Source organism: Salvelinus fontinalis, chromosome 8 (genome assembly GCF_029448725.1).
Source record: "Salvelinus fontinalis isolate EN_2023a chromosome 8, ASM2944872v1, whole genome shotgun sequence".
NCBI lineage: Eukaryota > Metazoa > Chordata > Actinopteri > Salmoniformes > Salmonidae > Salvelinus > Salvelinus fontinalis.
In genome coordinates this window covers 24,931,619-24,952,280 of record NC_074672.1, presented here as the reverse complement: position 1 = coordinate 24,952,280, position 20,662 = coordinate 24,931,619, and the positions used below count along the sequence as shown (strand labels likewise).

Genomic DNA, 20,662 nt, shown 5'->3' with positions numbered 1-20,662 from the left:
GTTATCTTTGTTTTCTTTGTTTTCTTTATTATTTTGGTTAGGTCAGGGTGTGACATGGGGGATTTATGTGTTTTGTCTTGTCTAGAGGTTTTGTATGTTTATGGGGTCTTTTCTAGTCTAGGTGTTTTGTATGTCTATGGTTGCCTAGATTGGTTCTCAATTAGAGGCAGCTGTTTATCATTGTCTCTGATTGGGAACCATATTTAGGCAGCCATATTCTTTAGCAATTTCGTGGGTTATTGTCTATGTGTAAATTGCCTGTGTCTGCACTTTTCGTATATAGCTTCACGTTCGTTTGTTGTTTTGTATAGTTTGTCAAGTGTTCTTCGTTTCGGAAAATAAATAGAAGAATGTATTAATATCACGCTGCGCCTTGGTCCTCCTCTCTTTCTCCCGAAGACGAACGTGACAGTCTCAAAGAAAACCATTAGTAACACACTACGCCGTCATGGATTAAAATCCTGCAGCACACGCAAGGTCCCCCTGCTCAAGCCAGCGCATGTCCAGGCCCGTCAGAAGTATGCCAATGACCATCTGGATGATCCAGAGGAGGAATGGGAGAAGGTCATGTGGTCTGATGAGACAAAAATAGAGCTTTTTGGTCTAAACTCTCCACCATCCCTACCGTGAAGCATGGAGGTGGAAACATCATTCTTTGGGGATGTTTTTCTGCAAAGGGGACAGGACGACTGCACCGTATTGAGGGGAGGATGGAAGGGGCCATGTATCGCGAGATCTTGGCCAACAACCTCCTTCCCTCAGTAAGAGCATTGAAGATGGGTCGTGGCTGGGTCTTCCAGCATGACAACAACCCGAAACACACAGCCAGGGCAACTAAGGAATGGCTCCGTAAGAAGCATCTCAAGGTCCTGGAGTGGCCTAGCCAGTCTCCAGACCTGCACCCAATAGAAAATCTTGAGGGAGCTGAAAGTCCGTATTGCCCAGCGACAGCCCCGAAACCTGAAGGATCTGGAGAAGGTCTGTATGGAGGAGTGGGCCAAAATCCCTGCTGCAGTGTGTGCAAACCTGGTCAAGAACTACAGGAAACGTATGATCTCTGTAATTGCAAACAAAGGTTTCTGTACCAAATATTAAGTTATGCTTTGTAAGTCGCTCTGGATAAGAGCGTCTGCTAAATGACTTAAATGTAAATGTAAATGTAATGCTTTTCTGATGTATCAAATAGTTATGTCATGCAATAAAATGCAAATTAATTACTTAAAAATCATACAATGTGATTTTCTGGATTTTTGTTTTAGATTCCGTCTCTCACAGTTGAAGTGTACCTATGATAAAAATTACAGACCTCTACATGCTTTGTAAGTAGGAAAACCTGCAAATTCGGCAGTGTATCAAATACTTGTTCTCCCCACTGTAGGTGAGGGTTTCTTTACAGATATCCACACATTATACAATCCGGATGGACGAACAAGGAGTTACGGATTAGAGATTTGCCTTCAGTAAGAGTATTTTCAGAATCAAGTACCCCCCTAAAATATGTCACAAGTTTTTTTCCAGGCTCAACATTGTAGCCTTCTAGGACTCCCATGTACAGATGCGGGGCATCCTATATAGCTTGTGACATTTACATATCACTCACTGTTGAGTGTCTCAGTCATGTAAGCGTAACCATGTTCTCTGAGTTTTGCAAGCCCACCATAGGGCAGAAGGAGAAGTAGGTCATGGGCTGTTTTGATGCTCAATATTTTCTGTCACTGCTCCCAGAGGGGAAAGGGGAAAGAGTACTGCACTGAAGAGAAGCATAACACTGAATATTGATTGTCCTGCACAACAAAATGTCTACAAAGAGCAGAAAGGCTATTCTTCTGAATACATAAGTGAAGAAAATGTGATTAAGGGATTTGATTGAACTTATGTTTAATATAAGTGTTGTGTTTTGTCTGGAACCAATGGCCAGGTATGGCCTGGGCTTAAGGTGAACCAGAATGGACTTAGCCTGGCGCATGTCGCAAGACATTGCTAAATATCCCGCTGACTAATGCATGGCATGACTATTTGCAGCACATTTGTTGTGATATTGCAGAGCTAATTTTTCCAAAAAAAATCTGCTATAATATTTGACCATGGTGAAAAGTGTATAGATAGACCAAAGAGGTGGATGGAAAGAAGAACCACAGAACTGCTGTAGCCTACTGCTGCTGTGAACGAGTACATACTGTATCACACAGTCCTAGCCTGTAGGCCAGGTGTGGAACAGCAAAGACACCCAGGTACATGACTCTGCCATTACCATGCCAAAATTTACAGTTGCACTCCTCTCCTCTGGATAAAAAATACCTAAATTCACATACATGGGTACCATCTGCATCTAACTGTTTGTTATGTGTAACCAACCACAACAAAGAACCCACTCAGTGAGATAAAAAAAAAGGAAGCCATGTCTGTGAAAGAACATAGTGGGGAGAGAGAGTGAGTGGAGTGGAGTGAGAGAGAAAGAGAGAGAGAAAGAGAGAGAAGCAGAGAGAGAGAGAGAGAGGGAGAGAGAGAGGGGGGGCAGTCTATGCAGGCCAGTGCTGAGTCGATAGCTCTTGACATGGCTGAAATCGGTCAGGTCTGCCCCGCTTACATAAAGGCTTGGAAACATGGGAGAGAGTGCAGCCCAGCCAGGGAGCGGGAGGGAGGTCTCACTGATGATACAGCGGGACAAGAGAGGACAGCAGGCTGTGAGAGCAGAGAAAGCAGATGTCACATGGGCCGAGAGCTGAGAGACGGATATCACATGACCCCATACAAACTTCTTATTTTTTTGATTGACTGACTGAAGCAAGAGAATATGATCCCTTAGTAAGAAGGGGGTGAGGGGAATAATTAAAAGGCATCTAGACTTATAGATTTTAGAACAGTTTTTGTCAGAAGTCTGGTGACATTGTAATAGGCTTGGCATATGCTTGATGTTTTGCACATAAGCACAACAGTCAGACAGTTAGGCAAACATACTGTTAATCAGTAACACATTTGTTTAGAAATTTTCTGTGATTTCTTATCGCATATCTTGATGTTACAAGTTTTAACATGTAAGGTAAAACTTCTCATGAACGTGCCTTTATCCCATGTAGGCTCTATACTGCAACTTTCAAATGTACTTTCAATGTTAAAGGTGCAATTACGAAAATCATTTCGCCATTTCTTGGTTGCTAAAATTAAAATAGTTTGCCCCATTTCAGTTTATGTGACAAAACAAGCAATGTATAGTGTAATTTTACCATCTAAACCGCTGTGAAATATATTTTTAATAACCAAAGATATTTTATTTTCAGCTGTTTGAAGCTGGTGTGCAAAACCGAAAGTAAAAGACACAAAAACGAAACATAATAATGGGAAGAACAGAAATAGAGCACATTAAATAGATCTACCCCTTCCTAGACTTGCTTTGAATGAGAATGACACATCTATAACTCACATTTCTATGTACATTTGGTCAGGTCGCCCAAAATGTTACCATATTGCAGCTTTAATCACGGATCTAGTGAGTGTCTATGCCATCACAAGTTGTTACACTGTTGTTACCAAAGCAGTAAATGAAGGAATCTTGAATATGAATGGGCAAGACAAAAGATTTAAGTGCCTTTGAACGGGGTATGGTAGTAAGTGCCAGGTGCACCGGTTTGTGTCAAGAACTGCAACGCTGCTGGGTTTTTCACGCTTAACAGTTTCCAGTGTGTTTCAAGAATGGTCCACCACCCAAAGGACATCAAACCAACTTGACAAAACTGTGAGAAGCATTGGAGTCAACATGGGCCTGCATCCCTGTACAAAGCTTTTGACACCTTGTAGAGTTCATGCCCTGACGAATTGAGGCTGTTCTGAGGGCAACTACATATTAGGAAGGTGTTCTTAATGTTTTGTGTATAGACAGTCTATTTGACATACTCTACTTTCTATTATCGAAGGAATAACACAAACGACTCGCCATGAGCATGGGGTTACAGGGTTTGTTCACTACAAGTATGCCCCTCCCCTCCCCCCTCCACAGACACACACACACACACACACACACACACACACACACACGCAAAAGCAAACACAGCTAGGTGTCTAAACGACATTTTCTACCGTATTATAATTATATGCAATGAAACATGTTCATTGCTACAATATTTATGCCTATAGTTCGTTTATGAGTCAAAACTTGTGGTTTGGACTATTAAAATGACTGTAGCACTGTTTTACCTATCATTGCTAAAACGATATACTGCATTTCTTTTTGAGCATTTAATCTAATATAATAGTTTTTTCTCTCAACAGAATTTCATCAGGTTTTGATGCATACAAACATCGGCGTTCCAATGTGACAATCCCTCAGAAAGCCTGTATTTACTGTCATCATTTTTTTTAAACAATCAAAAACACCATCAGAATACCACACCATTCCTGTATGTAGGCTACATGGTATTTGCGGTATACCTTACGCCTACGGAATGAATAATTGACACTGTATAATTAATAGATTTTTGCTGAGAGCTTATGACAGTCGTTCATGCACGTTTTAATTATGCATTCTGACGAGATAAAGAAAAAGCAGCGTTCTTACCTTCGACAGCCCCTACCATTGGAAATATCCATACAAAATATAAGATATCCATAACAACTGAAATACTTGGCATTTTGGCTGTAAGAAGCCACGGCATTCATAGAAAACAGGTCCACCAGCGGGCCATTGACAGCGAATTCATCTACAGAAGCGCAAAACCACACACAGCCAATGGTTAGAACGAACCGCGTTTGCAGGGAGAACACGCATAATCTAAACGTTTGGGCGAAACCAACGGGATTCATACAGGGGGCAATGTACACTACATGGCCAATAGTGTGTGGACACCCCTTCGAATTAGTGGATTCGGCAATTTCAGCCACACACGTTGCTGAAAGGTGTATAATATCGAGCACACAGCCATGCAATCTCCATAGACAAACATTGGCAGTAGAATGGCCCGTACTGAAGAGCTCAATGACTTTCAACGTGGCACCGCCATAGGATGCCACCTTTCCAACAAGTCAGTTCGTCAAATTTCAGAGCTGCCCAGTCACTGTAAGTGCTGTTATTGTGAAGTGGAAACGTCTAGGAGCAACAACGGCTCAGCCACGTAGCGGTAAACCAGACAAGCTCACAAAACAGGACCGTCGAGTTCTGAAGCACGTAGTATGTAAAACTCGTCTGTCCTCGGTTGCAACACTCACAACCGATTTCCATACTGCCTCTGGAAGCAAGGTCAGCACAATAACTGTTCGTTGGGAGCTTCATGAAATGTGTTTCCGTGGCCTAGCAAGATCATCCTGCTCAATGCCAAGCGTTGTCTGGAGTGGTGAATAGATCTTCACACTTCACCATCTGGTAGTCCGACAGACGAATCTGGGTTTGACGGATGCCAGGAGAATGCTACCTGCACAAATGCATAGTGTCAACTGTAATGTTTGGTGGAGGAGGAACAATGGTCTTGGGCTGTTTTTCATTGTTCGGGCTAGTGCCCTTAGCTCTAGTGAAGGCAAATCTTAATGCTTCAGCATACAATGACATTCTAGACCCACAGTTTGGGGAAGGCCCTTCCTGTTTCAGCATGACAATGCCCCCATGCACAAAGCGAGGTCTATACAGAAATGGTTTATCAAGATCGATGTGGAAGAACTTGACTGGCCTGCATAGAGCCCTGACCTCAACCCTATCCAACATCTTTGGGATGATTTGAAACGTTGACTGCGAGCCAGACTTAATCACCCAACATCAGTGCCCGATCTCACTAATGCTCTTGCGGCTGAATGGAAGCAAGTCCCCGCAGCCACGTTCCAACATCTAGAGGAAAGCCTTCCCAGAAGAGTGGAGGCTGTTATAGCAGCAAAGGGGGACCAACTTCATTTTAATGCCCATGATTTTGTAATGTGATGCTCGACAAGCAGGGGTCCACATACTTTTGTAGTGTATCTGTAATTTGGAGATGGCTGCAATCTTCCTTTGCAAGATTCCTCTGATATGTGGTTTTAATAATTGTTGTAATTAAATAAACTCAATGTACACTATTATACGGTGGATTTCATCTTTTTTTGTGTACATACTAGCAACAATACTACCACCACCACTATAAATAGCCTACCACCAGTTGTAGCTACAATTACATAGAGCATACATTCATAAAATATATGAATAAAGATGTTCAATTGTTTGTTTTGTTGATTGACTGAGCCTGTCTTTATAGGACATGTTTTGGAACACACACACACACACACACACACACACACACACACACACACACACACACACACACACACACACACACGTTAGGATCACACTGTTGAGTGGAGATAGATGCTGCATTGTGTTTCTTAACTAATGGTCATTACAGTTTTTTTTACGATTCTTACACACTAAAATTGAACTTTTCCCACAATTAGCAAAACCTTACACTCAAGGAGCAAAACACAAGGCTAGATTTGCACAACTGTAAGCACATTGTCAGCTTCACACTATTTGCAAAACATTACACACAGTGATTTGCAAAACACTAAACACACTTGTATACATAAGACACAGAAGTATATCATAATGTCACTTCCTTGCAATTCCAAAACACTGACTGTCAAATTACCACACCTGTGAGCCAATCTGTTAAACACAGCCATCAGGTGCACAAACACATGATTGCTAAATTGTAGACACACCAATCAGGTTTAAGCACTATAAAAATACAGCAGGTAGGTTCACCTGCCTTCAACCAAAATGGAAGGAGTCAGAAGAAGAGTGAGGATGAGAGGAGGAGAACACAGAGGAGGAGAACACGGAGGAGGAGAACACGGAGGAGGAGAACACGGAGGAGGAGAACACGGAGGAGGAGAACACGGAGGAGGAGAACACGGAGGAGGAGAACACGGAGGAGGAGAACACGGAGGAGGAGAACACGGAGGAGGAGAAGGAGGAAGAGCCAGAGGTCGAGGAAGACCTGAAGCAGGAGGAGAACGTGCACAAAGAAGAAGAGGACCAAACTTATCAAATGACATTCATGCAACACTAGTGGACCATGTTGTGAACCACGGCTTGACGCTGAGGGAGGCTGGACTGAGAGTTCAGCCAAATCTTAGCAGATGTACAGTGGCATCTGTCATAAGGACTTTTCGACAGGAAAACAGGTAAAAGATCTGTCTACAGTTACAGTAATCAGCCGCTTATTGTATGCACCATATCCGCACTTGTGATACCCCTTCCTGTGACATTGTACAGTAAGTTACATGTATTATTCTCTAAATAGGATTGAGGGTCGGGAACGACAAGGAGGAAGGGGGCCCATATTCACGCAAGAACAAGAGAGAGAGATAATAAACATGGTTTTGGCCAATAATGCTATCAGGCTCAGAACTACAAGCCAACATTATTGGTGACTATGCCATTTTCAATAATGTCCATCAGGTCTCTCAGTCAACACTGGCACACATCTTGAAAAAACATCAGGTTCAAATGAAACAACTTTATCGAGTGCCTTTTGAGCGGAATTGAGGGTCAAACGGCTGCGGCATGAGTATGTGGAGGTTTGTATTGTTCACTTTAACACTGTGATGTTGCATACTGCACACATGACTTCTTTACATTGACTGTATACTAGACCTATCCTGAACTACACAATCTTGTCTTTCACTGTATTTCAGGGAGTTTTGCAGATGGATGCTGAGGAAATCCGGTATGAATTCATATATAAATAGATGAGGCAGGATTCAACCTCACAAAAGCAAGAAGGAGAGGCAGAAATATCATTGGCCACAGGGTTATAATCAATAATCCAGGGCAACGTGGGGGTAACATCACCCTTTGCGCTGCCATTTCACAGCATGGGGTTGTCCTCTGTCATGCCAAAATGGGCCCTTACAACACACCTCACATTCTCTCATTTTTGGACCGATTGCACCACATCGTCACAGCAGGTAATGAAATGCACCAGATGCAATACACGGTCTTCTGGGACAATGTGTCATTCCACCGCTCTGCTTTGGTCCAGAACTGGTTTCAACACCATCCACAGTTGACAGTACTATACCTTCCACCATACTCTCCGTTTCTAAACCCTATCGAAGAGTTTTTCTCTGCATGGCGGTGGAAGGTTTACGATCTCCAGCCCCAGGCTCAGGTACCCCTCATTCAGGCCATGGAGGACGCCTGTGACCAAGTAGACGCCGCAGCTGTGCAAGGATGGATTCGACATTCAAGACGGTTCTTCCCGCGTTGTCTTGCTAATGACGATATTGCTTGTGATGTTGATGAAATTCTCTGGCCAGATCCAGCTAGGCGAAGAGATAATGTATAGTATGTTTACTGTAGTTTTTTCGGTACAATATTGTCAGTTTTTTTCAGATTTTGTTTGTTATTTACTGTAATTGTAACCTGTACTGGATACAGTATTTTACATTTGTCTGTTTGCTGAGCTAACAGTGTTATGCACACTACTGTAGTATTATGAAAACTTGGACATGTTTTGTTGTGATTCTCCATGTTGACATGTTGACTGATTTGGGTATATGGAGAGAAATAAATTATATTTTCCTCAGTCTGCAGCATTGGTCTTGTGTAGTGTTTGTATAGTTGCACTTTCTCTGTGTACTTCATTTACAGTACTCTAATCACTGACAATTAGACTTGCTAAAAGTGTTTTAGGTTAGCAACAGCAGTGTAACTGGTTCAAAAAGATTGAAGTCATATGAAATGTGTTTCGTATGGTAACAAAATATTATTTTTATGGAGTCGTGTATAGTTTTGACAAGTGTTCCATTTTGCAAATGATCTGAAGTGTTGTGCTACTTTGGTGTAGGGTTGTGCTAATTGTGTGTCGTGTTTTGACAAACCAGGCACTGTTTTCAATTGTGCTTAAATAACTGAAAACTAAAGCCAATGGCTCTTTGAAGCAGCTGCATGAACATTATTACACCGCTCTGCTCAAATATGATCACTTTTCAAATGAATCAGCAGTAAATGTCATTTTTATAAATGTATATATTTATACTTATGATGATCTGTAGGTGAATAATAAACAAAAGCATGTCAACTATTTTCAAATGAAAAGGTCAGACTTCTTTGGATTCTCCTGAATGTACAATATCCTTCAAGAACAAGGGTGCCACCCTGAGTAGGAAATAGAAACGACATGATATGAGGTGTGTTTTTTAGACATAATGGTTTCTGGAGAGGTTGGGAGTCAGGTTGACTGACTACAGGGGCTTTAAAATCATAGAGAGGGTAGACTATTGTTTGAGTCTGCTTAGTGTGATGGATCATCCAATTGGAATGCTAGGATTTGGTATGGTCAGTAAGAAACAAGTGGCTCATTGTCAAGTGCACACTTGGTCTTTGACCCTAACCTGAGAACATCAACAAAGCAATGCATCCTGGAATTAACCCCTATTTAGTCATGGATGAACACTTTCCATTTCTCTAATCAACAAGACTTAAAGTAATGTGACAGACATGGAGCGCAGGGCACCTGATATCAAGCCTTAAAACCCCCTACTGTAAGAACAGTACATTCATTTCCCAACAACACCTTAATTACGTAAGATCTGCCCATCAATACATTTATTATGATGAGATAATTATGATAAAATAAATAAATAATGATAAGATTGTTGGATACAGTCCTAATTTATTAGCTTGAATAAATATGTATTTAAGATGATATTTTGTAGTAAAAAAAACACCGGCTATTTCTATCTGTTTCCATATTGCATAAAGACAGATTAATACAACCAAAGAAAAAACAATTTAGAATGAAAACAATTAAACCACCCACTGGCCACTGCTTTAATAATTTGAACGTTGATCCTATCTGAATACTGTATACAATGGGCCTTGATGTACTAGCATCATTTAGCGGCTAGGTGGATCTACCACATCACATCTGTTTGGATTCTGAATTATACATGTTTGATGCACAGGGACACATCAAACACATTGATGTGCTGATCAAAACCACATGCATGTCTATTGTCACTGTACACTCTCAGAGAGTATGCAGCAGGCTGGCACTGGATCTGTGTTCCTGTCCTGCCTGTGGACAGCTGAGATTCGCTCAATGTCAAGAGAAATAACAAAATAATGACAAAGCATCTCAGTCGCGCTTCTGTGTATTTCAAATTTACATCTAGAATATTTGCATACATTAATCATACAATGCATTTTGTGGAAAAATTGATATCTGGCATATTTTTCGGGTATTGCAATTCAATTATATAGCAGATGAATGTGAAACATGCTGCTGGGATTTCAGTTGGAAAACCAGGCTGATTCACAGCAAAACAGAGTAGAGCTTCGGTAGATAAAGATGTAAGGAAGATAAAACAGAGCGCCTGCCAACCAGCGAGGGCGGGAGGAAGTGAGGAGGGGGGCGGGGGGAGGCAAAGAGGGAGTGGGTCTAGGGTGAGGAAATAGAGCAGAAGATTATGGGACTGACATAAAGGGATCCAGCATAACTCAGTCTCAAGATGAGTGAGGGCTGGAAACAGCAGATTAGAGGAGCCAGAGGTCGTTCCCATGGAAACCTTTGCACAGGGAGATCAGCCACCCTCTAGTCTGACAATGCGAGCTGAGCACAGATTGTAGGTCACACATGGCACCAACAATCCAGTCAGGTCTAATCTGTCTTGATTTATGGGTCATAAATTGAACTTGGAAGCTGGTTCCCTCTCTGGCTTCCTTCACCGATAACGCTCATTTCTTTATAAATTAATGTCGATCCTGCCACACAGCCAAGTTTAGCAACACAACCTGACTAGATAGGGAAGTAAAGTCGGCCACAGATCTTTTAATGAATGTTATAAAACTGATCCATGGTCAGCTCATACCCTCAAATACAAAGGGATAAAACACACACACAAACACACAAACACACACAGACAGATACTTTCACACATGGTAACACGGTGTACAAAGAGCTACACAACTAGCGTGGTCTTGGATAAAGGTCTTTTTATAGAATTCAATAGTCTTCGGACTTACATCATGCATTACGAAAAGACACACACCCACTCACTTCCCTGATTTTCCCCGAGGCAAATGCTGAAGACTCACACTATGATCAAACAACACCCCTGACCTTTTCCTGCCTGTAATGACAAAACAAAAACATCAGGGATTGGATCATTATGTGAAAAAATTGGGCCTCCAGGCAAAAACCAGTGCTTGGGAAATAAGTATTTACTAGACAAAAAATTATTATAATTAATTAATTGCAAAGAACAAGGTTGAAATGGTCAAGGTAACTTTTCGGTGACACCTGAGGCAGAGTGAGATAAGTCAGAGTGAGGCGTGAGGTGAAGAGGTGACAAGGTACATAGTGGATGTCTGAAGATATCCGAAGAGGTCCTAATATGGATGCCGTACTTAATGCCATACTCAATATATTTATTTTTTCAATATTTCACCGCCACAAATCCTAACTGTTTTCTGAAATGAGAAGTACAGTAAGTAAACACTACACTGACTATTTCCAGTCCCACGCACCCAGTGAACTTGTCCTTGATAATGATGCGTACTGAAGTGCGTCTGGCCTTTCAGGCCTCTGCACTAAATTGAAAAAAATTGACCTTGCTGATGGAGGTGACACGAGCCTGTTCTGGAAGACATTTCCGGAGCTAAATGGTCTCTACAAAGACTGCCTCGCAGCTGCAGGAAGAAGCAAATACGGTAGTTAAAAAGTACTTTAATATCTTGTGCCAGACATTGTTCTTCTGAGAATTCACCATCTTTTTATTTAAGATTTTCCATAAACGCTGTTTAGAAGACACTAGCAGAAATAGGCAGTCAGTCGTGCATGACTTGTGCCCAAAACCTATATTCTGTAATTTTTGCATAATCCAAAATCTTAATTTAAAAAGTCCATATTAATTAAGGAATGATATAGAACATATAAATGTCAAGATGATTGTAACTGACATCTCACTTTGACTCCTGTTTGATGGCAATGTGAAGAGAAACTATTCACGCTGCATGGGGTTAATGTCTATCTGTCTGTCAGTCCTGTCTGTCAGTGACCTTCCACTTTCTCCTGCTTGGCTGCAGTGATGAGGTCACAGCAGAGATAGGAGGGGTCAGAAATGGACAGCAGCAAATAGCATCTTCCTCTTTTCACTCCTTCCGCAAGTGGCTTGGCTTGTGGAGCGAGGGTGGAGAGGTGTCTAGAAAATCTCTAATTTGCATTCTCTGTCTCTCTTTGCATTTTGGTACAGTCCATAATTACTCACATAAGCACATATCTAACACAAATTGTGAATATAAGACAGGCTCTGAGACTTAGGAATTCATACTACACTCACATGCAGTAATCCATTCTGAGGATTCAGAATGGGAAAAAAGGAGCTATCGAGAACCTAATAAGGTTCTTCGGCTGTCCCCATAGGAAAACCCTTTGAAGAACCCTTTTTGGTTCCAGCTAGGACCCTGTTGGTTCTACATGGAACCCAAAAGGGCTCTACCTGGAACCAAAAGTATTGTCTTATGGGAAATGCCGAAGAACCCTTTTGGAACCCTTTTTTCTAAGGGTGTGGTTTCACTTTGTGTTTTGTCTGTAGCTACTGTATGGCCGACTGCCTGTGATACAAATTAACTTCCAAACGAATAATAATAAAGTTATGTTAGGAAGTTGGATGTCTTTTGTTCTGGTGAGCAGCACTTCCTTAGTAGTAGAATTTAATTGAATGTTCTTGAAACATTTGGGAAAATATCTGGACGTGAGATGAATCTTCATAAAAGTCAAATATTTTGTATTCTCTCATGATGGCTCCATCAGTTTAGCTGCACTTCCATTCAAAAGGGTTCACATATCTGGGTGTCTCAGTTACCCGCCATTTGAAAGACCTCCTAAAGGCAAACAAAGTTACCATAACATACCAAACTAGACTTTGAGAGCTGGATGCTTCTTTCAAGGTTTATCCATCTATTTCAATGTGTTCCAGTTTTTCTTACTAAATCCTTCTTTAACAATCTAGATGAAGTTATTACCTCTTTCATTTTGAATATGAAAACTGCTTGCCTGACTGATGTTGTTGCTTTTGTTGTAATTATTTATTTAAAAATATTTGATTTGCATCCATTATGTGTGGATGGCTTGGTCCCGCTGAGAATCTTCTATCATACCTGTCCATATACCTCTGAGCTGTGTTTCTTGGTCCTGGCCCTCAGGACATATCTAACCTCTCATTCATTTTAGGTATGTGGAGGCATGGCCTTCTAACAATGTAAAAATGTCCATGTCCATTACCCATCTAATTATATATGGGCTGTTCCACCAGTTTGGTGCCTTTTGAGAAGTGTAACTTAGTTAAATTACTTATGATTTCAATAATTTGAACATTCTGTCATGAAGTGCATAATGTCCAACTTAATAAAAAACAAGTTATCCCATCTCAAGAGGTTAAATTTAAAAACAGACTATAGTAAGTGCCTATTAAGTGCCAAATAAAGTAACAGGGTTGACCGTAACAGGGTTTCACGATTTCATCTTAAATCAGCCATGAATCCCCATATGACAGGGGTAATGAAAGCTTGTTGTTGTGTGCAACAGGGAGTGGCAATTAAATGCAAGCTTTACAAAAAAATATGTTTAAAACATTGTGTAATGACCCATCTGACTGTATGAATTAATCTGATATTGTAAACCATGAAATGTATATGAAATATGAAGAAAACTGAAGAAGAAAAAGTATATATATAAAGAAGTGTGTGTGCGGGGTGACATTTGTAAACAAAGACACTGCATAACATTTGCTATGGGGGGGTTGATTTAATTCCAGCCTGTAACAGACAAGTTCTACGATAGGCCAAGGTCAATAAAGACCTGGTATGGAAGGCATGAAACACACAGTTATCCCAAAATAGACATCAAATGTATAAGGGTCATAAAGACTAAAAAGTGCTACATTTTATTTATTTTATTTCACCTTTATTTAACTAGGGAAGTCAGTTAAGAACAAATTCGTATTTACAATGACAGCCAACCAAAAGGCAAAAGTACTCCTGCGGGGAGGTTGGGTTGGGATTAAAAATAAAAATATAGGACAAAACACACATCAAGACAAGAGAGACACCACAACACCACATAAAGAAAGACACCACAACACTACATAAAGAGAGACACCACAACACTACATAAAGAAAGACACCACAACACTATATAAAGAAAGACACCACAACACTATATAAAGAGAGACACCACAACACTATATAAAGAGAGACACCACAACACTAAATAAAGAGACACCACAACACTACATAAAGAAAGACACCACAACACTACATAAAGAAAGACACCACAACACTACATAAAGAAAGACACCACAACACTACATAAAGAAAGACAACACAACACTATATAAAGAGAGACACCACAACACTATATAAAGAGAGACACCACAACACTAAATAAAGAGACACCACAACACTACATAAAGAAAGACACCACAACACTACATAAAGAAAGACACCACAACACTACATAAAGAAAGACAACACAACACTACATAAAGAGAGGCCTAAGACAACACAGCATGGTAGCAACATCACATGACAACAACATGGTAGAAACACAACATGGCAGCAGCACAACATGGTAGCAGCACAAAACATGGTACAAACATTATTGGGCACAGACAATATCACAAAGGCAAGAAGGTAGAGGCAACAATACATCACGCGAAGCAATGAACAGTGGGACTATATATGCTGCATGCATACAAATAAGTCAAGCCCTTAAATATACTAACCAACACAATATAAAAACACACAATAGTTGTATTCAGAATACCTACTATTAACCTTACAAAAAAAACACAGAGACTGAAAAAGGATTGTCAACCGCAAACGGAATGTTCATGGACTATAGCTGGAGCGGGGCTTTGGAGACAGCAGGACTGTACCGGGCTTGCTGTCTCCTGGCTTCAGGAAATGCACCACCATTTTGAGAGAACACGTGGAGGTGCATTGTTCATAGTCACACCTGGAACCAGTCAGAGCACAGAAACAATTCATTTAACCTGACCAATGGGAGAGCATACACAGTTCACATGACTACTGTAGTTACTCTAACTTGGTCAGGCACCTCCACCCCTTTACAAGCCTTACTTTAAATTATTTTGATAAGGCCTCCTCAATTTCTGCACTAAAAGCATACATCAGTTTAGATTTTGTAAGAGCTGTCATGGAATATCTAGAACCTACTCTGAGTAAACTAACAGAGGAAAAAGTGTTTTGTTAGACACAATAATATTGTCCTAATAATATTGTTGCTGGCTTAACTCAGATCCTGGAGAAATCCAATCAATCCTTACTGGTGCTTAATGTTGCTATCATGGTTGTTATGACCAAATCCAGTTTTAATCTTTCATGATGTGATGAGTGTGCCACAGCCTGGTAATAGCCACAGTATCTACTGCCCTCTTGTGGTCTGATTGGAACACGTTATGACTCGAATGCGTCATGCCTGATACATTATGTAGGAAGCTACTGTATCTGTCTCTCTTACGTATTTGAGCTTCCTAACCATCTGCTTCATACCTGTACTTGTATAACTCATAAACTCTTCCTCATACATATGTACTTATATCTAGTGCTTTCATAAACCTTCTGCAGTCAGCATATGAAATGCCAAATGTCTTTTCTAAGACTGAGAACAGAGAACTACTTCTCAGCATCCAGTGAAGCCTGCAGGACAGGGGTCTTCTGTGTGTTTACATCAGAAGAGTACGTGTCTCTAATAAATCCAGTTTGCTCCGCCTTTATTATTTTGGGAAGAAGGGTGTTTAGTCTTTTGGTGAGCAATTTGGTAATGATTTTGTAGTCAAAGTCGAACAAGTTTACTGGCCGGAAGGACGAGCAGGAGAGAGGGCCCTTGTCTTTTTGAGAAACACTCTCAAAAAAGCAGGCTGTGTACATAGGGTCTGGGAAAGCTCCGTTTTCCCGGATTGGCATGTACATGGGCTAAGCTGGGGCCAAAAGGCTTTGTAGAACTCTCTGGGAAATGTGTCTGGGCCTGGGGACTTGTTAGGTGGCATGGGGATAATTGCCTCTAGGACCTTCTCAGGAGTGAGTGGGAGTTGAGATGTTCTTGGTTGGTCTCTGCATCTGTATGTTATCTCTCAGAAATATATCATTTGCATAAAAAAATCATGAAAGTTAAATGTATCTTATTTGGATCATATGTGACCCCGTCATCTGTTGTTTTGATGGCCGTGATTGTACTACATTTTTGAAATTGGTATGCAAGTGATCTTTTAGGCCTATTGCTATACTCATGGTATTCTATTTAGTAAAGAAAACAGGGGGTTTTATCTCTCGAGAATACTCCAAGTTTAGTTTGGCTTTGGCTGTTTTAAGTTGACTCCAGGAGGCACTGTCTGGGGATTGTTTATGTACTTTTTCGCAGCGTTCCAGGCCCTTCTCAAGATCTAACCTGTGTGCTTCCATTGCTTTTTTCTTAGAGGAAGCATATGCAATCAGATGACCTCTTAGTGTGGCTTTGGCAGAGCCCCACATTGTGGCTGGAGAAACAGGAGATGTTTTATTGTCTTGTGTGTAGTTGTCTATCCATCTAGTGACAAATGTATGGTACGCTTTGTTTGATAGCATGGAGATGTTGAATTTCCAGCTCTTTGACCTCGGGATGTTTTTACAGAGGTCAAAGCGGAGGCAGAGAAAGGCGTGATCTGAAAGTGCTATGGGTCTGATTGTACAAGTGGCAGAATTTATGAAAATATTAGGGATAAAAATGTAATCTATACGGGAGTAGGTGTTATGGACATTGGAATAGTATGTATAGTCCATAGATAAGCCATTATTCTCTCTCCAGATATCTATCAGTCCCATCTCTATAATAAGAGAGCTCAACATCTTTGCCGATCTGGGGTTTGTGGTTGGGACTTGAGATGATTTGTCCAGTGTTGGGTTGAGGGTACAATTGAAATCTCCAACCAGCACATCAAAGGAAACACAATGCTCATTGAACAGGGTTATCATTTTCAACATTTACATTTAAGTCATTTAGCAGACGCTCTTATCCAGAGCGACTTACATTTAACCTTTTTTTTTTTTTTTTTAACTAGGCAAGTCAGTTAAGAACAAACTCTTATTTTCAATGAAGGCCTAGGAACAGTGGGTTAACTGCCTTGTTCAGGGGCAGAACGACAGATTTGTACCTTGTCAGCTCAGGGATTTGAACTTGCAACCTTTCGGTTACTAGCCCAACGCTCTAACCACTAGGCTACCCTGCCGCCCCAACATGGAAGCAGGAGTATCTGTGTTAGGGAAATATATATATATATATATATATATATATATATATATATATATATATATATATATATATATATATATATATATATATATATATATATATATATATATATATATATATATATATATATATATATATATATATATATATATATATATATATATATATATATATATATATATATATATATATAAGATAGTAATTGGTTGCCCATACAGTGACCCAGTTATCATAATCAGTTTGGAAAGATGCAACGTTACACTTGAATAAATATGTGTTGGAATTGAATGCATATTACATATGTCATACAAATGTAATCCTTCTTCCATAGCAACATATACAGGCAGTGGTAATCTTGGCACCCAAAACCAAATCTCAGCTACAGTGGCTGTCACGTAAAAAGGTGAATTCTAATTTGTCTCTAGCTGGTGTAAATCCTCGTCCTCAATGCTGTAAATACATCACTTAAACCAGAGGCAAACCTAATGGCTTGGTGGAAGTAGAGCGAGACAGTGTGATAGATTAGTGTTATAGAGAGACAGTATTACATGTCAAACGTACATGGCCAATTTCTAATTAGACCACATCTACAATCATCAACAAGTATTTCTCCATAGATCTCTAATGGTCACACCAACAATGTGTCTGCTCTTAAATCCCAAGTGTAATTAAGATAATGGTATAGATGGTTGATTTGTGTAGTGAATCAATTTTCCCTCCCCCTGTTTGTCGTGAACTGATTTGATTGCTGAGCATGAGAGCTGAGCTTAAGGGTTCCCTCCTCTCCTAGACCTTCTCCAACATGCCTTTACAGCAGAATCTCTGCAGATTATGACATCACAGCCCCTAGTTGGCGGACAGGGAATAGAATCACCCGTTCAGGGATCACCGGCTGGGATTAAGTGTGGGTAGATAGCAATGGGTAGTACATTTGATTGCATTAGCACCTGGGATTGACAGTGTTCTGGTTTGTATTGCTATTGGCTTGTATTGCTAGATATTAGGGACTGTTGCGTTAATCAGACACTTCTTGTCCACTAATCATTTTATCCTCATCTGCCAAGGAATGCTTAGTTAGGTAAAGTCTTTGATTGAGGAAAATACTTTAAGAGGTGCAATATCTGTAAAATAACTGGAGACCAACTTGAATGTATTTTCCATCCACAGGTTGCAGGAGGAATAACACTAGGCAATTGTTTTCCCCGCAGCATCGCTAGTCTCTCGAATATCTTCCCCACACTGATGCTGTACAAGCTATGGGAGGAAGGGAAGGTGGCCTTCTTGGATGACTCTCTGGAGAAATATGCAGCAAACTTCACCATCAAAAACCTGCTGGGGAAGCGGCGGGATGATGTGGATGTCAAGGTTGGTTCAGAGATACCCAGCCTCACTCAAACCTCTGTCACCCTGATGGCCGGACAGCTCTCTTGTAAAGGCACTCTTCCTCTTCATGACTAGCTTACCCTGGCCATTACGTGATTAGAGAAGAGAGAGGCTATACTTAGAGGTTAATGAGCTCATGGCTTGTTAGCCTTTTCTCCTGACCAGATCCCTCTGTCTGTGCCGTATTGTACTGTGCTGTACTTTCACTGGATTAAACCTGAGGAAAGTTCCCTTGTACATTCCTTTGACTCCAGAACTCAGTTTTGTCATTCATTTGACCATAGCGTTTGACTCCCAAATTTGTGTTTCCATTTCAGGGTTACCGAGGCAGCTTCGGGCAACAAATCTACTGTGGGGTGGAGACACAGAGGTTGCTATAGATCTGTTATGGGATGATGTCCTAGTGGCAGACCCAAGCACCAAGTAGGGTACACCTAATTCCCATTCCTGTCAACATCTTATCCAGTACATTTTTGTAAAGGGTGGTGGGGATTTCATGTGACTGAGACATTACCAACGTTTCCTCCTGCTCCCTTACATGTCACTACAACAACGTGGCCTTTTCCTTATTGGCTAACGTCTTGGCCGAGAAATTCTCGTATTCGGACTATCAGCGCTGGGTGTCTGACAACATCCTGGAGCAGCTGAGGATGCAGGAGACAGGCTTTGCCATCACTGGCCAGATGTACTCCACAGCATGAGGGCTTACAGCCGGTCCCTCCTCTAACAAGACACCCTAAAGACCCTGTTGACCCCTCTGTTCTGCTGTCACAAGGGCTACTTCAACAACTACACTGGCACACCCTGGGAGGTCAATGAGCAGCTGGGCTATGAGGTGGTCCGTAAGGACGGAGAACAGGACGGCTACGCCGCCACCTTCTCCCTGGTTCTCCGGCTGAAGGTGGGCCTGGTGGTGCTGATGGCCGGAGTGAGGCCGCCAGCAGCAGACAGGGACCTGGTCATGCAGGCCTACAGTCACTTCATCCCTGCAATGGAAAGCACCTTCAGAGACGCACAGCGCAAACTCTCCCTGCCGCCCGACCCCCGACCCCACGCCCCACATGGGCCTCTTCAACTACCAGAACACAACCTTCTTTGAGCTCAAGGCGGCTTGGATGGGGTGCTGGTCATTCAGCAGTTTGGGTCCCAGGTGGACACCACAGTGCCAGCCAAGTACAGGACTATCAGGCTGGACTTCTTGCAGGAGAGGGTGTTCAGGGTGGTGTTCGATGGGGAGTACCACTGCAAGCTGAAGGTCAATAGCATGTCAGTGTTTCTGGAGAGCCAGGACAGGCAACTCTTGAACTTTACAATTTCAACTCCCCTGGACTCAACACTTACAAAATGCTCCGGATTGCTCGCCGCCAATCTTCAACGGTTAAACACTGAACACTGAACTGCTTTTTATGGTGAGGAATAACATGGAATCCTGAATTTCGAGTGTATCATTTCAGAGACATCTGTTACAAAACACCAAAAAGTGTAATGACATTACACCAAAAAGTGCAATGACACACACTTGTAGTCTGAATTAATTTATCAGCGTCTTGCTGACAAATAAACCTTTTTTGTAAAAAGAAAAGTTGGGACACCTGAAAAGGGTCTGAAATACAGGACGCAAATACAGCTGTCTGTGTCTGTCCCGAGCTCAATGGCCAGTTTAAACAATGTTGCAAGCTTTCTAGCGAAGCTCAAAACAGACAGAGAGAGAGACAGACAGGCAGAATAGAAAGAAGATGGTTTAAACCATGACAGAGTGGTGGGGGTGTTAGTTTAATTTGGAATAAGCTATTTCATATTTACCACTGTACCAACAAAATTGCATTTTAAACAAATACAGTATGAGCATGGTTAAATTATAGAGCCCCCCCAAAGTTGCAATTAGAGAAACCCCTGTCTCATATCCTTTATAAGAGCCCAGATGGAGTGCAGTCCACAAACTGATTTTGTGATCAAGAGAGAAACAGAACATATCACAGAGAAAGAGAAAGATGAAGACTGCCATATAT

At 41.2% G+C, this 20,662-nt stretch overlaps 1 protein-coding gene and 1 pseudogene across 4 annotated transcripts in view; one reads left to right on the top strand and one right to left on the bottom strand.

Moving 5' to 3' along the window:
* The window catches only part of LOC129860945 (ephrin type-B receptor 2-like), a 74,435-nt gene that overhangs the window by 53,162 nt on the left and 611 nt on the right, over window positions 1-20,662 (bottom strand). For 3 of the 4 annotated variants that reach the window (XM_055931901.1, XM_055931904.1, XM_055931902.1), the window contains exon 1: window positions 4,553-4,765. The exons of the other annotated variant lie outside the window; for it this stretch is intronic. In XM_055931901.1, the coding sequence (XP_055787876.1) occupies window positions 4,553-4,649 (97 nt within the window). In that variant the 5' untranslated portion in view covers window positions 4,650-4,765. Of the gene's footprint in view, window positions 1-4,552; window positions 4,766-20,662 lie in introns of those variants that run through there. 4 annotated transcript variants of the gene reach the window in all.
* Window positions 11,235-20,042, top strand: LOC129861448 (putative beta-lactamase-like 1; annotated as a pseudogene).